This window comes from Narcine bancroftii, chromosome 3 (assembly GCF_036971445.1).
Source record: "Narcine bancroftii isolate sNarBan1 chromosome 3, sNarBan1.hap1, whole genome shotgun sequence".
Taxonomy (NCBI): Eukaryota; Metazoa; Chordata; class Chondrichthyes; order Torpediniformes; family Narcinidae; genus Narcine; species Narcine bancroftii.
The window spans coordinates 107,737,154-107,753,705 of NC_091471.1; the positions used below are offsets into that span (position 1 = coordinate 107,737,154).

General features: G+C 40.4%; 1 protein-coding gene across 5 annotated transcripts in view; it reads left to right on the forward strand.

The window, feature by feature from the left end:
• LOC138757456 (protein YIPF5-like) overlaps positions 1-14,880 on the forward strand; it is a 44,213-nt gene extending 29,333 nt beyond the window's left edge. For 4 of the 5 annotated variants that reach the window (XM_069924753.1, XM_069924755.1, XM_069924757.1 and 1 more), the window contains 2 exons: positions 2,244-2,425; positions 14,622-14,880. In XM_069924753.1, coding sequence (XP_069780854.1) covers positions 2,244-2,425; positions 14,622-14,784 — 345 coding nt within the window. In that variant the 3' untranslated portion in view covers positions 14,785-14,880. Of the gene's footprint in view, positions 1-2,243; positions 2,426-3,367; positions 3,418-14,621 lie in introns of all 5 variants that reach the window. The other variant, XM_069924756.1, reaches the window with a different exon arrangement.
• Positions 14,881-16,552: the final 1,672 nt, after the last annotated feature.

Here is a 16,552-nt window from a genome sequence, read left to right on the forward strand (position 1 = left end):
GCTGTCAAGTGATCTCTCTCTCTCTCTCTCTCTCTCTCTCTCTCTCTCTCTCTCTCTCTCTCTCTCTCTCTCTCACCCCCCCTGACTGAGAGAAAGCCTGTTTGACTCTTTCTGCTTGCAAAAACCATATGACCCTCTTACAACAGCAAGCTCTCCTCCAGACACTAGTGGCTCCAACATGCTCTTTCATCTGTTGCCTTTTGTAAACAACAATCCATTGATGGTCTTGAGTACTCTTCAAAGCTCTTACAAAAGTTGTGTAGCCGATATATCTAGCATGGGGCAGAGGTCCAGTATTTCAAATAAGATATGTTTTAAAGTGTTTGTATGAAACCTACTCTAACAAACTTTTCCCAATTTATCTCCCAAAAAACATATCTATGTAGCTCTATATACTCTGTCACAACCTGTAGGCTCATTTTCATCGAACGTTGTTGATGGCCAAAGTCTATGCCAAGCATGTTTTAATATTGCTTCAGTTACATTTCTCCATACATTAACAAGTGCATAATCTGCAGAAGCATTTTCACCATAGATTTTAAGATACTTTATCCTGTGACACTTCTTAAATTTTTGCAGCCAACCATGTGAATATTCACACTCGCCCTCAAGGTTCAGTTCTTTGTGGAATTTTTAAGTTTGTTTCATTACAGGCAGACCAGTCAGTGGCACGCGCTTACTTCTTCGTTGTCACGCCCACTCAATAAGCATTTGTTCATTATCTTTTTTTTGCCTTATGCAAAGTTTTCACTCTCACTGTAAAACTTCAACAACCATTCTTTCTTTTCCTCAAATCTTATATGGTGGATGATCCCACACTATAATCTTCCTTTAAACAACATACAGATATGCCACTATCAAGCCTCCGCAGTAACTTCACCTTCTGCACAATCGATAATGAGAGACACTTCCTTTTCTGCATCTCACTGCTACCCATAGGGGACTCTGCAACTCTCTTTGTCATGATCATACGCTTTACAGAGGCTTCCGACTGTAATATTGACTGGGAGGGCAGGTGGCAATGACGCTTGACAGGGAAGGGGCTCTTATAAAGTAATGATAGCACTAATCGGCGATGGCTCCCAATAAGAAGTTGCTCTTATAAAGTGATAATTGTACTAATTAGTGATGGCACGTGCCATGAAGGGCCACTTCTGGGTGATGGTACTGCAAATTATCGACACAGAACATGATCGGGTACATGGGAGTTGAGCGAGGGATGTATCAGTCCATGTTTTTGGAGGTTGCTGGTTTTCGGAATTCTGGATAAAAGGTTAGCCACCTGTATTGTTCATGTTAAATTTAAATGAAACCTTGGTTAAGCCTGCCCTCGAGTAAAGAATTCTGAATTTCATATTTATAAAACCGGTGCCTGAACTTCTAGCTGCTCTCAGGAAAATGGAACAAATTGGTGCGTTTCTGCATAGAAAAGTAAAACAATGATTTGATGGATTTTCTCAAGGTTACAGAACATTTTGATGTGCTTAGAGAAGATATCTAGATTTACATTTGTCATCAAATTACAGACATGTAAGTGAACATATGAGTTTCTATGATTTTATTATTCATTGTTGAAGTAAGTTTTCATTTACTCTTCACTGTTGTCCCATTGTAATTTTTGTGATGTGCATTATCTGAAAAGATGGTGGAAATGGATTCATTGAAACATTAAAAAGGAAATTCCACCTAAAGTTGAAAAGAAAATCATTGTCAGGCCAATAAGGAAATAGCAGGTGCATGGGATTAATTGACTAGCTCTTGCACAACAGGAACATTGAATTGAAAGGCATCCTCTGTGCTCTATGCTTCTGTAACATATTGGGCATTTCTAACTTCCTTTCTCAAGGCAAAATGCAGATGAAAGGAAAATAAAATTGGGAATAGTGCCAGAGATTGGATTCTCAGCATCTGTTTTATTTCTGTTTGAAGACGGGTGTTTAAATGACTCCAATAATCTCTGCAATCATTAATTATTTGGGGACGAGTTCAGATCATCTCTCTGTTGCACTTTTACACTCTCATTGAAGTTCATTTGCCATTGTTCTATTCATTTGCTCATTTTGTCAATCAAAAAAAAGTAGAGTTTTATCCCATCAAATCTGCCCTGGGTACAGAAGAGGACTTTTTTTTACATTGTTTCCTGTTTCTCACAGTTCAAATTTAACATCCTTCAGTTCAACAGGCTAATTTAAATATATCTCAGGTCAGCTTAATGAATAATTTATCTCCACTTCCTATTACAGGCTGGTAAAGTACAATTTGGCTATGTTTATGGAATTAGTGTCTTTGGATGTCTGGCAATTCACACACTGCTGAACTTGATGAGTGTCACAGGGGTCTCGTATGGCTGTGTGGCCAGTGTCCTGGGATACTGTCTCCTTCCGATGATCTTTCTTGCTGGGGTTGCTGTTGTCTTTTCATTCCAGTAAGTATATACCAATTATAATTCATGTTAACATATCTGAGACAGATTAAGCTAACTTCTGTCAAACTAGTTCTTGACATTAGATGATGCTTTTAGCTGTTCTGTAGATCTTGTAAGCTAGTTACAGGAAGAGTTAGGAAAGGTAGAAAATCCACGCAGAGAGCATATATGGAAGGAACAGTATTAATCTTCGAGGTTTTCCTTGAATTGAAAGGGAAATCTGCAAACATCAGGGCTCACATGGTGTATGGGTATGTATTCCACTCCAGGAGTAAGGTCCTTTCTTATTAATAAACTTGGATTTCCCCCATTGTCATTGATAATGTCCACACCCATATCTCCATTTCTCATACGTGCCTTAATTCCATTGCCCCCACCCCAAGGACGACTCCATCTGGTCCAAACTTTCTACTGTACCAGCCTCCCATCACATTATCCTTTGACACTTTTGCCAACTTTAGAGTGATCCGGCCACCCCAGCTACAGGGATAAGTCTCTATGATTCTGTCATCCACTCTCCCTCCCCACCAAACCTTCTACCTGCTTAGACACTTCCTGATGTAAAAACAGAAAGCGCAAAACTTGTCCCTACCTTCCCCTCCATCCATGGCTGTAAACCAGTGGTTCCAACCTTTTTTTTTTGCCAACTACATGCCACCTTAAGTAATCCCTTACTAAGCACAGAGCACCTATTGGCATAGGTAGCATGTGATTGGAAAGAAAACAGTTGAGAACCACTGCCAGAAACAGACCTTCCTTGCACTTCTTCCAACCTAATCTACTGCATTTGGTGTATTTAGTGTGACCTTCTCCACATTGGTGAGACCAAATGCAGATTGGGTGACCATTTTGTCAAACATCTGTGCTCTGTTTGTGGGGCTAAACTTGAACTTGAACTCACTGTAGCCAAGCATTTCACCTCTCCCAACCATTTCTGCACAGCAGCTGTATCTGTCCTTGGGAGCCATCCTGACAAGATGAGACTACTTCAGGTATTTATAACTATTCAGAATGTGTGACACCAGTGATCCATTAATAAGCAAGCTCATGTAAAATGCTGAGGTAAATATTAATGAGATTTGTAACTACACATTTGAAAATGATATGAGCATTGTTCCCTGTAGGTGCTAAAGATGAATCAAGTAATTTACTTTTAAACTATCTTGCGGTATTTAGTACATTGTCATGTCGATTGCATGGCTCACTGTACTTGGATAACAATTACAAAATGTAGAAAGCAAATATTTAGCTGCAAATTAAGCCAAAAGGAACTTGCACTTAAATTGTCTCTTTTCTTCTTTCTGCTCGCCATAGTCTACAAATGAGAATAATAGACTTCTCTTTGTTCAATACTGTGCATTTTGTTATTTGTCAAATTAATGAACTCAAGAAACACAGCATAGAAGGAGACCCCATTTGACCAATTGTGTGCACATTGTCTCTTTGCTGAAACAATCCAAAGCCAGTCTTTCTGCGTTACTCTTTCCCCACGACCTTGTTGTTGAATGTGTTTGTCCAGTTCTCCCTTAGAAGATAAAACAGTCTCTGTTTTAACATTCCCTGGAGCAAAGGTTCTTTTTTCATTTTCCAACAACCACTTAGCTGGAGATAAATTTTTCATCTTCCTTCGCATTCTCCCAGAACCAATTTTGGATTGAAGACTCCTCATCTGCGTCCCTGCTGAAGGATACAATTTATCCTGATCCATTTTTAAAAACATTAATGTTATGATGCAGTAACAAATTTCCATTTTTGCCTTGTCTTCTCCAATGAGACTGTTTCAAAACATTAATTCTCTCTTTGTAGCCATAATCTTGGACATCATTCCAGTGAATCTGTGCTATTCATTGAAGAAACAGGAAACATTTTAGAAATTTTTAGCTATGGAAAAAGGTTGAGTTCTGGTTCCTTTGTGTCTGATGTACAGCAGCCAAAGAACATCATCCTAAAAAAATGAACTATTTATGAAATTTTCAAAGTTCCCACAAGTTCCATGACTTTGCAATGCCTTAGGAGGCTTTGTCAGCTTTTTCTACAAGACTTATTTTAACAGGCGAGCTTTAAAATACTTCACAATTCAAGTCAATTTGCATTGTCATTATAGGCTTACTATTAGGATTTGAATTTGCACCAAGAAAAGAGCTTTTATCCAGCGTAATACCTTGGAAATGTTGCAGCCTTGCCATCAGATGTTGCAGATATTTCTAAACTGGTGAAAAACTCCAAGCCATAAGACCAAATAGTTTAAATGCTTTACGGTTTATATTGAAGAATAATATTTCAATAATATTCAGAAAGAAAGTTCTAGAACATTTATCAGTATGTGAGGGAAGCTGCTGGCCTGTCAGTTAATAGATATACAGCAAATAATGGATGCATGTATCCTGTAAATTCTTTTTTGCAATAAAGCGCTGTTATAGTAGTTTAGATTGCTGGTGTGTGTGTACTTGGCGGGGGGAAAAAAAACATGTTGTGCAATGAGGAGAGGTTGAGTAAGGTTGCCCAATACACATTGGATTGGAACTATTTTAAGTGATCTTATTATGAACTCCAAGAATTTGAGAAGGAATTGACAGGCTGGAAAACAAAGAACAAAGGTGGCAAAAAACAAGCTGCTGGAGGAACTCGAGGAATTGTTGATAACTTGGGTCAAGATCTTGTATCCACATTGACAATTTTCTCCCCCACAGATACTGCTTGCCCTACTGAGTTTCTCCAGCAGTTTGCTTCTGGTGGCAGATTTTTCTCCACGCTGCTGGGATGTTCCTGTTGTAGGAGCTGGTGGTAATGTGAGTGCCTATGGGGCACGGTGGCGCCTATACTATTACCTCAGGCGTGAGGGAAGGTGAACGGAGAGACTCCTTCCTTGAGTTACCAAGGGCTGCTGCGGTTTTTCAACTCTCTAATGCTGGTATTGGTTTCTAGTCGAAGTAATGGTGGCACCGATTTTTTTCATCTTTTTGCATAATTGCAACTGAGTGTTTTATGTATAATAAATTTAGTTTAGCTTGTCATTTAATTCATTTTATATAATCTTTTGAGTCTAAAGTCTAAATTGTGTTTAGTCTAAAGTGTTTTGTGTTTTACCCAGTCTCCAAGAGTGTTATCTCATTTTTTTTATACTGCCACTCATTATAATGGCCACAGTTTAAAAAAAATGATGATAAGCTTCGAGTTTGTATTGATTCCCCTGACATCAGATAAAAGTCTTGGCCTCGCTTTTGTCATGGTTGTCTAGGAAGCTGCAACGTCCGCCCAGATAGTGTGGGTTTGTAGCGCATGGGGTTGAGTCGGCTGTGCCAGTGTGTTTAGGCAACTTGTCGCTGCCCTTGTGTTTCTCCAACCCATTATTATTCTGTGAGATGACTCTCTTGTCCAGTGTCTAGTCTTTTGTGTTTGTTAATTTGTGTGTGTATTTTTTGATTAATTGATGTAAAGCCCTTTGGAGCAACATTCCGTTGTGTTTAAAATGTGCTATATAAATAAAATATTCAATTCTGTGTTTCCAACAGGTTAAGGGTTTGACTATTTTTTATTTGGAGAAAATAAAGTGTATTGATGAGGTGAAATTATTTGATGATGTATGATAGATTTTGACAAGTTACTTGACATTTTCTGGCAAGGCAGGTTTATCAAGGAAATAAAAGCCCATGGGATTCAAGGAAAAGTGGAAAGTTAGCTCAGTGGCAGAAAGTCGCAGGTAATGGTCAGTATAAAATGAGCCCTTAACTTTCAATGACGCCTCTGAATGATGCAGACCTGAAAACAGGTAGCCAAGATTTAGATGGCCCAATGATACCAAGGCAGACGGAGTGATTGATATTGAGGAAGAAAGTGCTAGGCTGATTCTATGGGCACAAAAGTGGCAATTGGAATTCAATTTGTAATGTGTAAAGATTGAATATTATAGGGCGGTACATGATATATAGAGGAAAACAGGCATCTTGAACTCCATGTCCACAAAATGCTGAAGGAGGCAAGATGGGTAGATAAGTTAAGATGCTTACTAATTGTTTGTTTTTGCTGTGAAATACCGGGAGGTCATTTTAGAGCCTTATAAAACACTATTTAGGCAATAGAGTGAGTACTGCAGACTGTTCTGCTCGCCATGCACCAGGTAACAGCAACAGAGAAAGGGCAGATATTTGCATACATGTTAGGATGGAAGAATAACAGTTTTACAATTAGAAACAGAGATTGTGTAGGCTGCAATTATTTTCTTTGTAAGAAAGGAGTACGAGGGAAGATTTGGTCAGGATTTCTCAATATTATGAGAAGTCCAGGCAGAATAAATGGAAAGACTGAATTCCTTTGGTGAATGTTCATGATTCAAGAACATAAACTTGTGTTGAATGCAGAAAGATAACAGGAAATTTGGTTTTTTAAAAAAAAAGTAGTTTCACAGTGAGCTGTAGGAGGGCTGGATTTCATTGCAAAAAGAATGATGAAAAGAGAATTCATCACCAGTTTTAAAAAGTACCTGCAGAACCAAGGATCAAGAGCTGAAGAGTGAATTATCAGTCTGATGGGACAAAATCCATCCACATCCAGCACAAACCTGATGAACTAAATGGCTTCCTTCTAACTCTACAAATTTCTATGATTAAATTAGAATTGTTCAGAGTTGTAATTTCTCTGTCTCAGGGGGCTGGGAATACTTGCTTGTTACGTGTTTTCAAAAGTGTGAATGACAAGTTTTTGGACACCCATGAGAATCTAAGGTTATGGGACTGGGCAGCAAAGTGGACCTGATACACAAGATTAGTTGTTGTCTTATTGAGTGTTTAAACACACTTGAGAGGTCATATGGCCAATACACATTGGATTGGAACTATTTTAAGTGATCTTATTATGACCTCCAAGAATTTGAGAAGGAACTGACAGGCTGGAAAACAAAGAACAAAGGTGGCAAAAAGCAAGCTGCGGAGGAACTCGAGTAATTGTTGATAACTTGGGTCAAGATCTTGTATCCACATTGACAATTTTCTCCCTCACAGATTCAATAACTCAGAAGATTAAAATATATTCTCATTAATCCTCATCAATACTTGAAAAATGCTTTCCATTTAATTAAATATCAAGTACTCTCCATGGTAATTTTAATGGATCTTAGTCAAACTATGCTGCTGTCTTCTGAAATCCAGGCTCAACGCAACTAAACAAATGAATCTGAGAATGCCTTCTGGTTTATTCCTGTATTTAGCCAACTTGTGGCATAGGACTGTCTGTCAATTAAGATCAGTTTTATGGCTTAAGATGGGCCCTAAAAATTTGTTGAATTTCCAGAAGAAAGTGAAAAGAGTGGGAATAATAATAAAAGGACACCTTAATGAGACTAGTAATATCCTGGTTTATTAGTATTCAGACGGCAGATGTTAATAAGTTGCAGATGCACCTTTCAAATTTCTGGTGTGATTCCTACTGCCAAGATGTATTGCCAGTTGCATATACTCCAAACTCTCCTGAGGATTTGTTTCAAACATTTCCAACACTTGAATGAAATTTACTTTTTCCTCTATTAAAATAAATCTTGCACAGGCAGCTTTGATTCCCCAGTGGAAGCAGGTCATCTTTGATTGCTTGGTACTGCCATAAAAGAGAAGAAAAGTCAAACCAAATATCTTGGTCCAATGCAAAAAATTGTGTTTAACTGAAACCTATAAATTTATCATTGCAATTCTTAAAAAAAAAACCTAATTAAGCAGCAATAGTTAAAAGGCCATAGAGCCTTGAATACCTTGCACAAATTTCTGACGCAGTTTGGCATGGTAATAACTTCAGATTTGGCATTGTATGCCTTATAAACACAAAAAAACAGGAGAAAATTTGCAAGAAAAAGGCTTGCCTTTCATCCCATCAGACTGATTGTTCAGTGGATCATTCCCAATAATTTCTGAATCCAAACATGTTCTCCTATCCCTTTTATTTTCTGTACCGTGCAGGGACTATTCAATTCCCATCATTCATTTTTCCATGTTTACAAATATCTATTCCTCTTTCTATGTCATTTTCCTTTGCAACTGCACAGTTAGAATGGCACTATTGCAGAGCCACCATCCCAGGTTTGAATCTGGTTCTGTATGTAAGGAGTTTGTTCATTCTCATCATGTTTTTTTTTTCCCCCCTGTGTGCTCTGGTTTCCTTCCACCCTCCAAAATGTATAGGGTTTTAGGTTAATTTGTTTGCAGTTGGGCAGCATGGGTTTAAATGGCTTCGACTGTGCTGTAAATATATTTAAAAAAATTAACAGATGCAATGCCTGCTTTGTTTGTTCCTCCATTTTTTGCTATCCAGGGTCCCTAACGATCTTCACTATTGAAGCTGTGATATAGTTATCTTCCTTCTAATCTATTGACATATATGAGACATATAAGGCAATCGAACAACTGAAAAGTGGCAAAGCAGCAGGTGTGGATGGAATCCCCCCAGAAGTCTGGAAGGCTGGCGGCAAAACTCTGCATGCCAAACTGCATGAGTTTTTCAAGCTTTGTTGGGACCAAGGTAAACTGCCTCAGGATCTTCGTGATGCCACCATCATCACCCTGTACAAAAACAAAGGCGAGAAATCAGACTGCTCAAACTACAGGGGAATCACGTTGCTCTCCATTGCAGGCAAAATCTTCGCTAGGATTCTACTAAATAGAATAATACCTAGTGTCGCCGAGAATATTCTCCCAGAATCACAGTGCGGCTTTCGCGCAAACAGAGGAACCACTGACATGGTCTTTGCCCTCAGACAGCTCCAAGAAAAGTGCAGAGAACAAAACAAAGGACTCTACATCACCTTTGTTGACCTCACCAAAGCCTTCAACACCGTGAGCAGGAAAGGGCTTTGGCAAATACTAGAGCGCATCGGATGTCCCCCAAAGTTCCTCAACATGATTATCCAACTGCACGAAAACCAACAAGGTCGGGTCAGATACAGCAATGAGCTCTCTGAACCCTTCTCCATTAACAATGACGTGAAGCAAGGCTGTGTTCTCGCACCAACCCTTTTTTCAATCTTCTTCAGCATGATGCTGAACCAAGCCATGAAAGACCCCAACAATGAAGACGCTGTTTACATCCGGTACCGCACGGATGGCAGTCTCTTCAATCTGAGGCGCCTGCAAGCTCACACCAAGACACAAGAGAAACTTGTCCGTGAACTACTCTTTGCAGATGATGCCGCTTTAGTTGCCCATTCAGAGCCAGCTCTTCAGCGCTTGACGTCCTGCTTTGCGGAAACTGCCAAAATGTTTGGCCTGGAAGTCAGCCTGAAGAAAACTGAGGTCCTCCATCAGCCAGCTCCCCACCATGACTACCAGCCCCCCCACATCTCCATCGGGCACACAAAACTCAAAACGGTCAACCTATCTCGGCTGCACCATTTCATCAGATGCAAGGATCGACAATGAGATAGACAACAGACTCGCCAAGGCAAATAGCGCCTTTGGAAGACTACACAAAAGAGTCTGGAAAAACAACCAACTGAAAAACCTCACAAAGATAAGCGTATACAGAGCCGTTGTCATACCCACACTCCTGTTCGGCTCCGAATCATGGGTCCTCTACTGGCACCACCTACGGCTCCTAGAACGCTTCCACCAGCGTTGTCTCCGCTCCATCCTCAACATCCATTGGAGCGCTTACACCCCTAATGTCGAAGTACTCGAGATGGCATAGGTCGACAGCATCGAGTCCACGCTGCTGAAGATCCAGCTGCGCTGGATGGGTCACGTCTCCAGAATGGAGGACCATCGCCTTCCCAAGATCGTGTTATATGGCGAGCTCTCCACTGGCCACCGTGACAGAGGTGCACAAAAGAAAAGGTACAAGGACTGCCTAAAGAAATCTCTTGGTGCCTGCCACATTGACCACCGCCAGTGGGCTGATAACGCCTCAAACCGTGCATCTTGGCGCCTCACAGTTTGGCGGGCAGCAACCTCCTTTGAAGAAGACCGCAGAGCCCACCTCACTGACAAAAGGCAAAGGAGGAAAAACCCAACACCCAACCCCAACCAACCAATTTTCCCTTGCAACCGCTGCAATTGTGTCTGCCTGTCCCGCATCGGACTTGTCAGCCACAAACGAGCCTGCAGCTGACGTGGACTTTTTCACCCTCCATAAATCTTCGTCCGCGAAGCCAAGCCAAAGAAGGAATCTATTGTACTTCATTTGGTGCTTATAATATGATCTCTTTAACATTGGAGGAACCCAACACAAATGGAATAACCACTGAGAAGAGCACCTCCATTCAATCTTTATCTTAAATATATGATATGGTGACATAAATTATATATTATGGGGAAAAAGCAGGAGATAGGGGTTGAAAGAAAAATGTGAGCCCTGATTCAAATGGCAGAGCAGACACGATGGACGGAATGGCCTAATTCGGCTCCTCTGTCTTATAATCTTAAAATGTTAGCATGAAGTTGTTAAGATGGCATGGTTTGCAAAACGCTGTTATAGTGCCAGTGATCGGGTCCAGGGTTCGAACCTGGCGCTGTCAATAAGGAGTTTGTACGTTCTCACTGAGTCTGCGTGGGTTTTCCCCAAGGACTCCTGATTTCTCCCACAGTTTAAAATGTACCAGCGATTGTCAGTTAATTGGACAGCACTAGATCATGAGCTGAAATGACCAGTTACAGTGCTGTATGTCTAAATTTGAAATTAAAAAAAATAAGATGATCAAGTATTTGCAATGCAGAAAATACCTTTATTTTTGTAATGGAGATCTCCAGTGCATTTAGATTATATGCTTTTGGATGAGAGTGTTGCATGGAGACCTAATTTTCCAAAGCTCCATGTATTCAGTCTCAGACAAGCTAGCCTTGATCAGCAGTGAAAAAAATAATGTTAGTGAAGAACCAAAGGGGCTTCTAATACTGTTCAAGTATTTGTTGCTGATTACATGACACTTAACTCTAAAGCCAACACTTGGTCAGTTCTTATGGATACTGATGATTAACCTTGACTCATTTGTAATTGTACCACTAAGGCAGAAACTTATTGCTCAATAGTGAAATTTGAAAGTTGATCACACAACATATTTCTGTACCTCTAGACCCAGTGGGCTTTGTTTGATGGAGAGCAGAAAGAGTCTCTGTCATTGCACCTGATATGCATGGTTAAACTTGAACTCCATTTTCTTCCCCTAGGTTAACACTGGGCGCAATAGAAATGAAGGAAAAAGATGTAAATGTTTTTTTTTAACTCCACTTTTCCTAACTGGGGGCATTTAAAATAGGAGCCAATGTTGCAGAAATACAGGATGTGATTATCCTGGGGCCTTTTTCTTATTGTTCCCTCTCTTTAAATCTTCTTTCATTGCTCCTTAAATAAAATTATTAAAAACAAATACCTAGGTTGTCACCACATCTTTGTGAAGCCTTATTTCACAGTGTTTCCCATTTTCCAACAAGGTAAAGTTCTTTGGCATACCCCGAAGTAGTGAAAAGTGCTTCAGAAATGCTTTGTTTTACTTTAAAAGTCTCTGGACATTTATATAAGCATGCATGTAGAATTATGACCAGGTATCAGCTTCAAAACCTGATTCACTACAAGGAATGCCAATGAGTGCTACTTGATTACCCATTAAAACAGAATAATACAAGAAGCTTGATTTTAAAATTCAGTTCTACCTTTGTTTGACAAGCCTCAACATCAAAAAAAAATTATTTAAATGAACATCATTTAAGACATGTCACTATAATTTTCTGGCATTAAAACACATTTAGTCCCTATTGAAGATCAAATTCCAAAAATGTAACTAGGAAATTAGATTTGTAGTTAGATTGATTCTGTTTCACTATCTTAATTTTCACAGTCACTCTATATGACTGCACGCTACAAAGATTACATATTCATTGTCACTCTTCTGGCTTATAGATTTTTGTCTGTAAATACCTGGGTACCTGTTTTATTATCTATAGGATAGATGAGTATTAATGATTACTCTGGGTAATTTTCTCTGAAAAATCTCTGACCTGTGCTGGAAAAAACAGGATGAGAGCGTATGTTTTACTAATGTAACCTATGACCTAGGTAATCCTGAAAACTGCTATAGTCCGGAGTGACTGGTTAATGAAATGCTTTCTCTTCACTTTCAGGGGTCTTCAATGTGGGGGGGAGGGAAGATGATTTCCCCTCACTGAGCACAATGGTGCCATGAGAAACAAGAAGGTGCAGTTTTTCTTAAATGTGGTCCAGAGATGAAGAATACAACAGCTTTGCAGAAATTAGCTCTCTTTGCACATTTCTGTCATTCATTTCACAAAAAGGTTTTACGCAGACATTTATTGTTCCAATATAGGTTTGAAGGTTCCTTTTTTGGTCAGGTAATAATATATTAAAAATATAATATACATAATAAACTTCAACTTGAATCTGCCATAAGGCAAACAAAGAACCATCATGTGCATTGCCTGAAGCCCCTAACAAAAGGAGAAAGAGAAGCAAAAGAGTGAATGTTCATGGATTCCTCTCTAGCACTCCCGCAGCTACACAAACTCCAGTTCGAACCATCAGCACCCTGAGCTCTAGATCCAAACCTCTGATACAATCAGGATGCCTTTAGTGCCCAAGGCCCTTCAGGGACCCTTCTTGTCCTCTTGAATCCATGTTCCAATACTGTGTTCCCATGAGCCAGTCTCCAGCAGCCCGTAGCCTGTATGGATCCTTCAACTGCAGTTTGCCAGAAGCCCGCAGACTGTGTGAGTCCTCCAGCCTCTGAGGCCCTTGCTGATGTGCTATAGTGGTCACCATCCTGTAGGGTCATCTCTTAGGCTTGTCAAGAGGGGGTGTTCTCCTGCATCTGGTGCCCTGCCCTGGTCTGCTGTTCCCCTGGTGTCTGCGCCCCTCATGGTTCGCTGCCGAGCACAGACCCCATTGTTACAGGATTTACAAAAAAATGCCATTGGTTCCTCTAACAGGCCATTTAAAGCCTATAAAGAGCCATTAGTATTAGGACCAGGCAATAGGAACCTGCAATGCTAATATCGTATCACTCTATCCATAAATTTGATAGCGGTTACTTCAAAAAGCGAAAGCTGCAGCCACTCTACATTGTGTTCTCTGCTCATATAATATTGTGTTCTCCAGTTTTAAGATGAAATTTCTCACCAAGATTTGAAGCATTATTCTATTCTAATTTATTTTCTAATTTCTGAGCTCAAGACTAAAATCAAAACTCTACATCTTTTTCATTCACTCCCTTATTAAAGTCAGCAATATTGTGATATACTCTTTCAAGTGAACTGTAGACAAGATTCAAATTTCAGTCAGATTTCAGATTTATTGCCATACCATACCACCCTGAGATTCTTTTTCCTGTGGTTAAAGCAGATTTAACACTTATGCAAAAATAAAAATGCACACAAATAAAGACGTAAACAGATTTTAAAAAGTAAACAATCTGTATAATACAGAGAGATTTTTTTTTAATCAATGAAGTGCAAAAGTAAGAGTCCTTACATGAGTCCCTGATTTAGTTTGTTGTTGAGGAGTCTGGTAGTGGAGGGGTAGCAGCTGTTGATGTAAGTCATGTGGCACCTATATTACCTCTTTCCTGATGGCAGTGTATGTTAGGTTGATTCTTGATGATTGCTGCTGCTCTCTGATGACAGCGTTCCCTGTATATGTTCACGATGATGGGGAGGGTTTTGCCTGTGATATCCTGGGCTGTGTCCTCTATCTTTTGGAGGGCTTTATGGTCAGGGGTATTGGTGTCCCCATACCAACTGAGGTGCAGCTGATCAGTGCACACATCTGTAGAAATTCGCCAGTTTTTCTGATGTCATACCAAACCTCCGGAAACTCCTGAGGAAGTAGAGGCGCTGGCATACTTTCTTCATGATGCCATTAGCATGTTTGGTCCAGGAAAGATCCTCTGAGATAGTTACTCCCAAGAGCTTAAATTTGCTCACCCTCTCCACTCTGATCCCCCAATGATCACTGGATCATATACCTCTGGTTTTCCTTTCCTGAAGTCAACAATCAGCTCCTTAGTTTTGGTGACATTGAGTGCAAGTTATTGTTGGTGCACCATTCAGCCAAGTTTTTAATCTTCCTCCTATATGCTGACTCATCACCTTTTTTATACAACCCACTACCATGGTCATGCATTTACCAGATAATAGAGTATTTACCAGATATTTTGGCATTGCATTGCTACTAATATTTGCCAGAATAATGTACTCTATTTTGTTGATCCTAGGGGAGTGTTTGGAGTTCTTCTCGCTTTGATTGCTATTGGATGGTCCAGTCTGTCAGCCTCAAAGATGTTCACTTCCACTTTGGCAATGGAAGGACAACAGCTTCTTGTTGCTTATCCTTGTGCCTTACTCTATGGGATCTTTATGCTTCTGACAATTTTCTAAATCATTGCTTTCAACGTAAAATGAGCATTTTAAGTTTATTTTAATTAGATGTTAGATTTTTCTTCATGTAATTTGGGATTCAGTTAGCAATAAAAGTATGGCCACATTTAAGTGGTGTTAATGTTGTTTTATTTTTGCTGGTCCTTGAAAGCTTTGCATGCTGTCCAAAATGTCTCCAATCTTTGTGTTATCTGCAAACTTGCTGATCCAATTTACCACATTATCATCCAGATCATTGATATAGATTACAAACAACAATGGCCCCAGTACTGATCCCTGAGATACACCACTAGTCTGAGAAGAAATCACTGTCTGATTTCTCTCATATAGTAGTACCTCATGATGAATACTGAGTGTCTGAATCTTCCTGACTAACCTCCCTTATGGGACCTTGTTAAAAGCCTTACTAAAGATCAAGCAGGAAACATCTACAGCCTTTCCTTCATCAACTTTCCTGGTAACCTCCTCAAAAAGCACGACCTTCCAACCACAAAGTCATGTTGACTATACCTAATCAGTCTGTGGTTATCCAAAAATACTTGTATATCTGATCTCTTAGAACTCTTTCTATTAACCGCAAGAGATGCTCCACATGCGCCCACACCTCCTCCCTCATCACCATTCGGGGCAAGCAGTCCTTCCAAGTGAAGCAACTTTTCATTTATGAATCTGCTGGGGTTATCTACTGCATCTGGTGCTCCCATTGTGGTCTCCTCTACATCGAAGAGACTGGAGGCAGACTGGGAGATCACTTTGTTGAGGATTCATCTGTGTCCACCACAATAGTGTGGATCTCCCAGTGGCCACCCATTTCAATCCTCATCCCTTTCCTTTGCTGACATGTCGGTCCATGGTTTCATCCACTGCCATACTGAGGCCACCTGCAAATTGGAGGAACAAGACCTCATTTTCCAACTGGGCTCTCTGCAAACCTCCCCCTGCCCCAAGCCCTCACTTCTTGCCCATGGTTCACCCCAGCTCTGTCTATCCCTTCCATCTCCTTTCGTACAAACATGATAAATTCTTACCTCATTCCTTTTCATATCCAATTAACACCCTTTGTTGGTCTGCATTCCTCCCCCAGCCAGCATTGTCTGAATTCTGAGACTTCCTGTGATTTCTTATCTCTGGCTCATTCTGCTTATTCCTTGAAGAAGGGCTCAGGCCCAAAATGTCAGCAATATATCTTTATCTCCTATAAAGGACATTTTAAATATTTCTGCCAGAGACCCTTGTATTGGGAAGGGTTGTGGCTGTCATGTGACAGCACTGCTCCCTACCTAGTTGGAGGACATACTAGTTGCCAATTAAGGTTTGGTTCTGCCACACCCATTAGTGCACACCTTGCTATTGGTTCCTTGTAAATTACCTGGACTGGACTCGCCAGCCTGCCTGAACTTGGTCTTGCAATTGGATTAAACCTCCTGGCACCAAGCCATTTTCATGCTAACGACCTGGGCTGGACCCTCCCAGCACTATAAAGGTGCCATGTGTTCTTTCTCTCTCTTTGCCAGCTTGGGACCAATCCTGGTTCATTCCAGGCCTAGAAATGTGGAAGGGTGCTGGAGAAACTGTTGTTAAGATGTGCACTGTTAAAAGGGTTGGGAGCATTTAATTAGTTGGCAGCTAGTATGTCCTCCAACTAGGTAGGGAGCAGTGCTGTCACATGACAGCCACAACCCTTCCCAATACAAGGGACTCTGGCAGAAATATTTAAAATGTCCTTAGCCACAGGTGTGGTGCCGGAGGATTGGAGGGTAGCTCATGT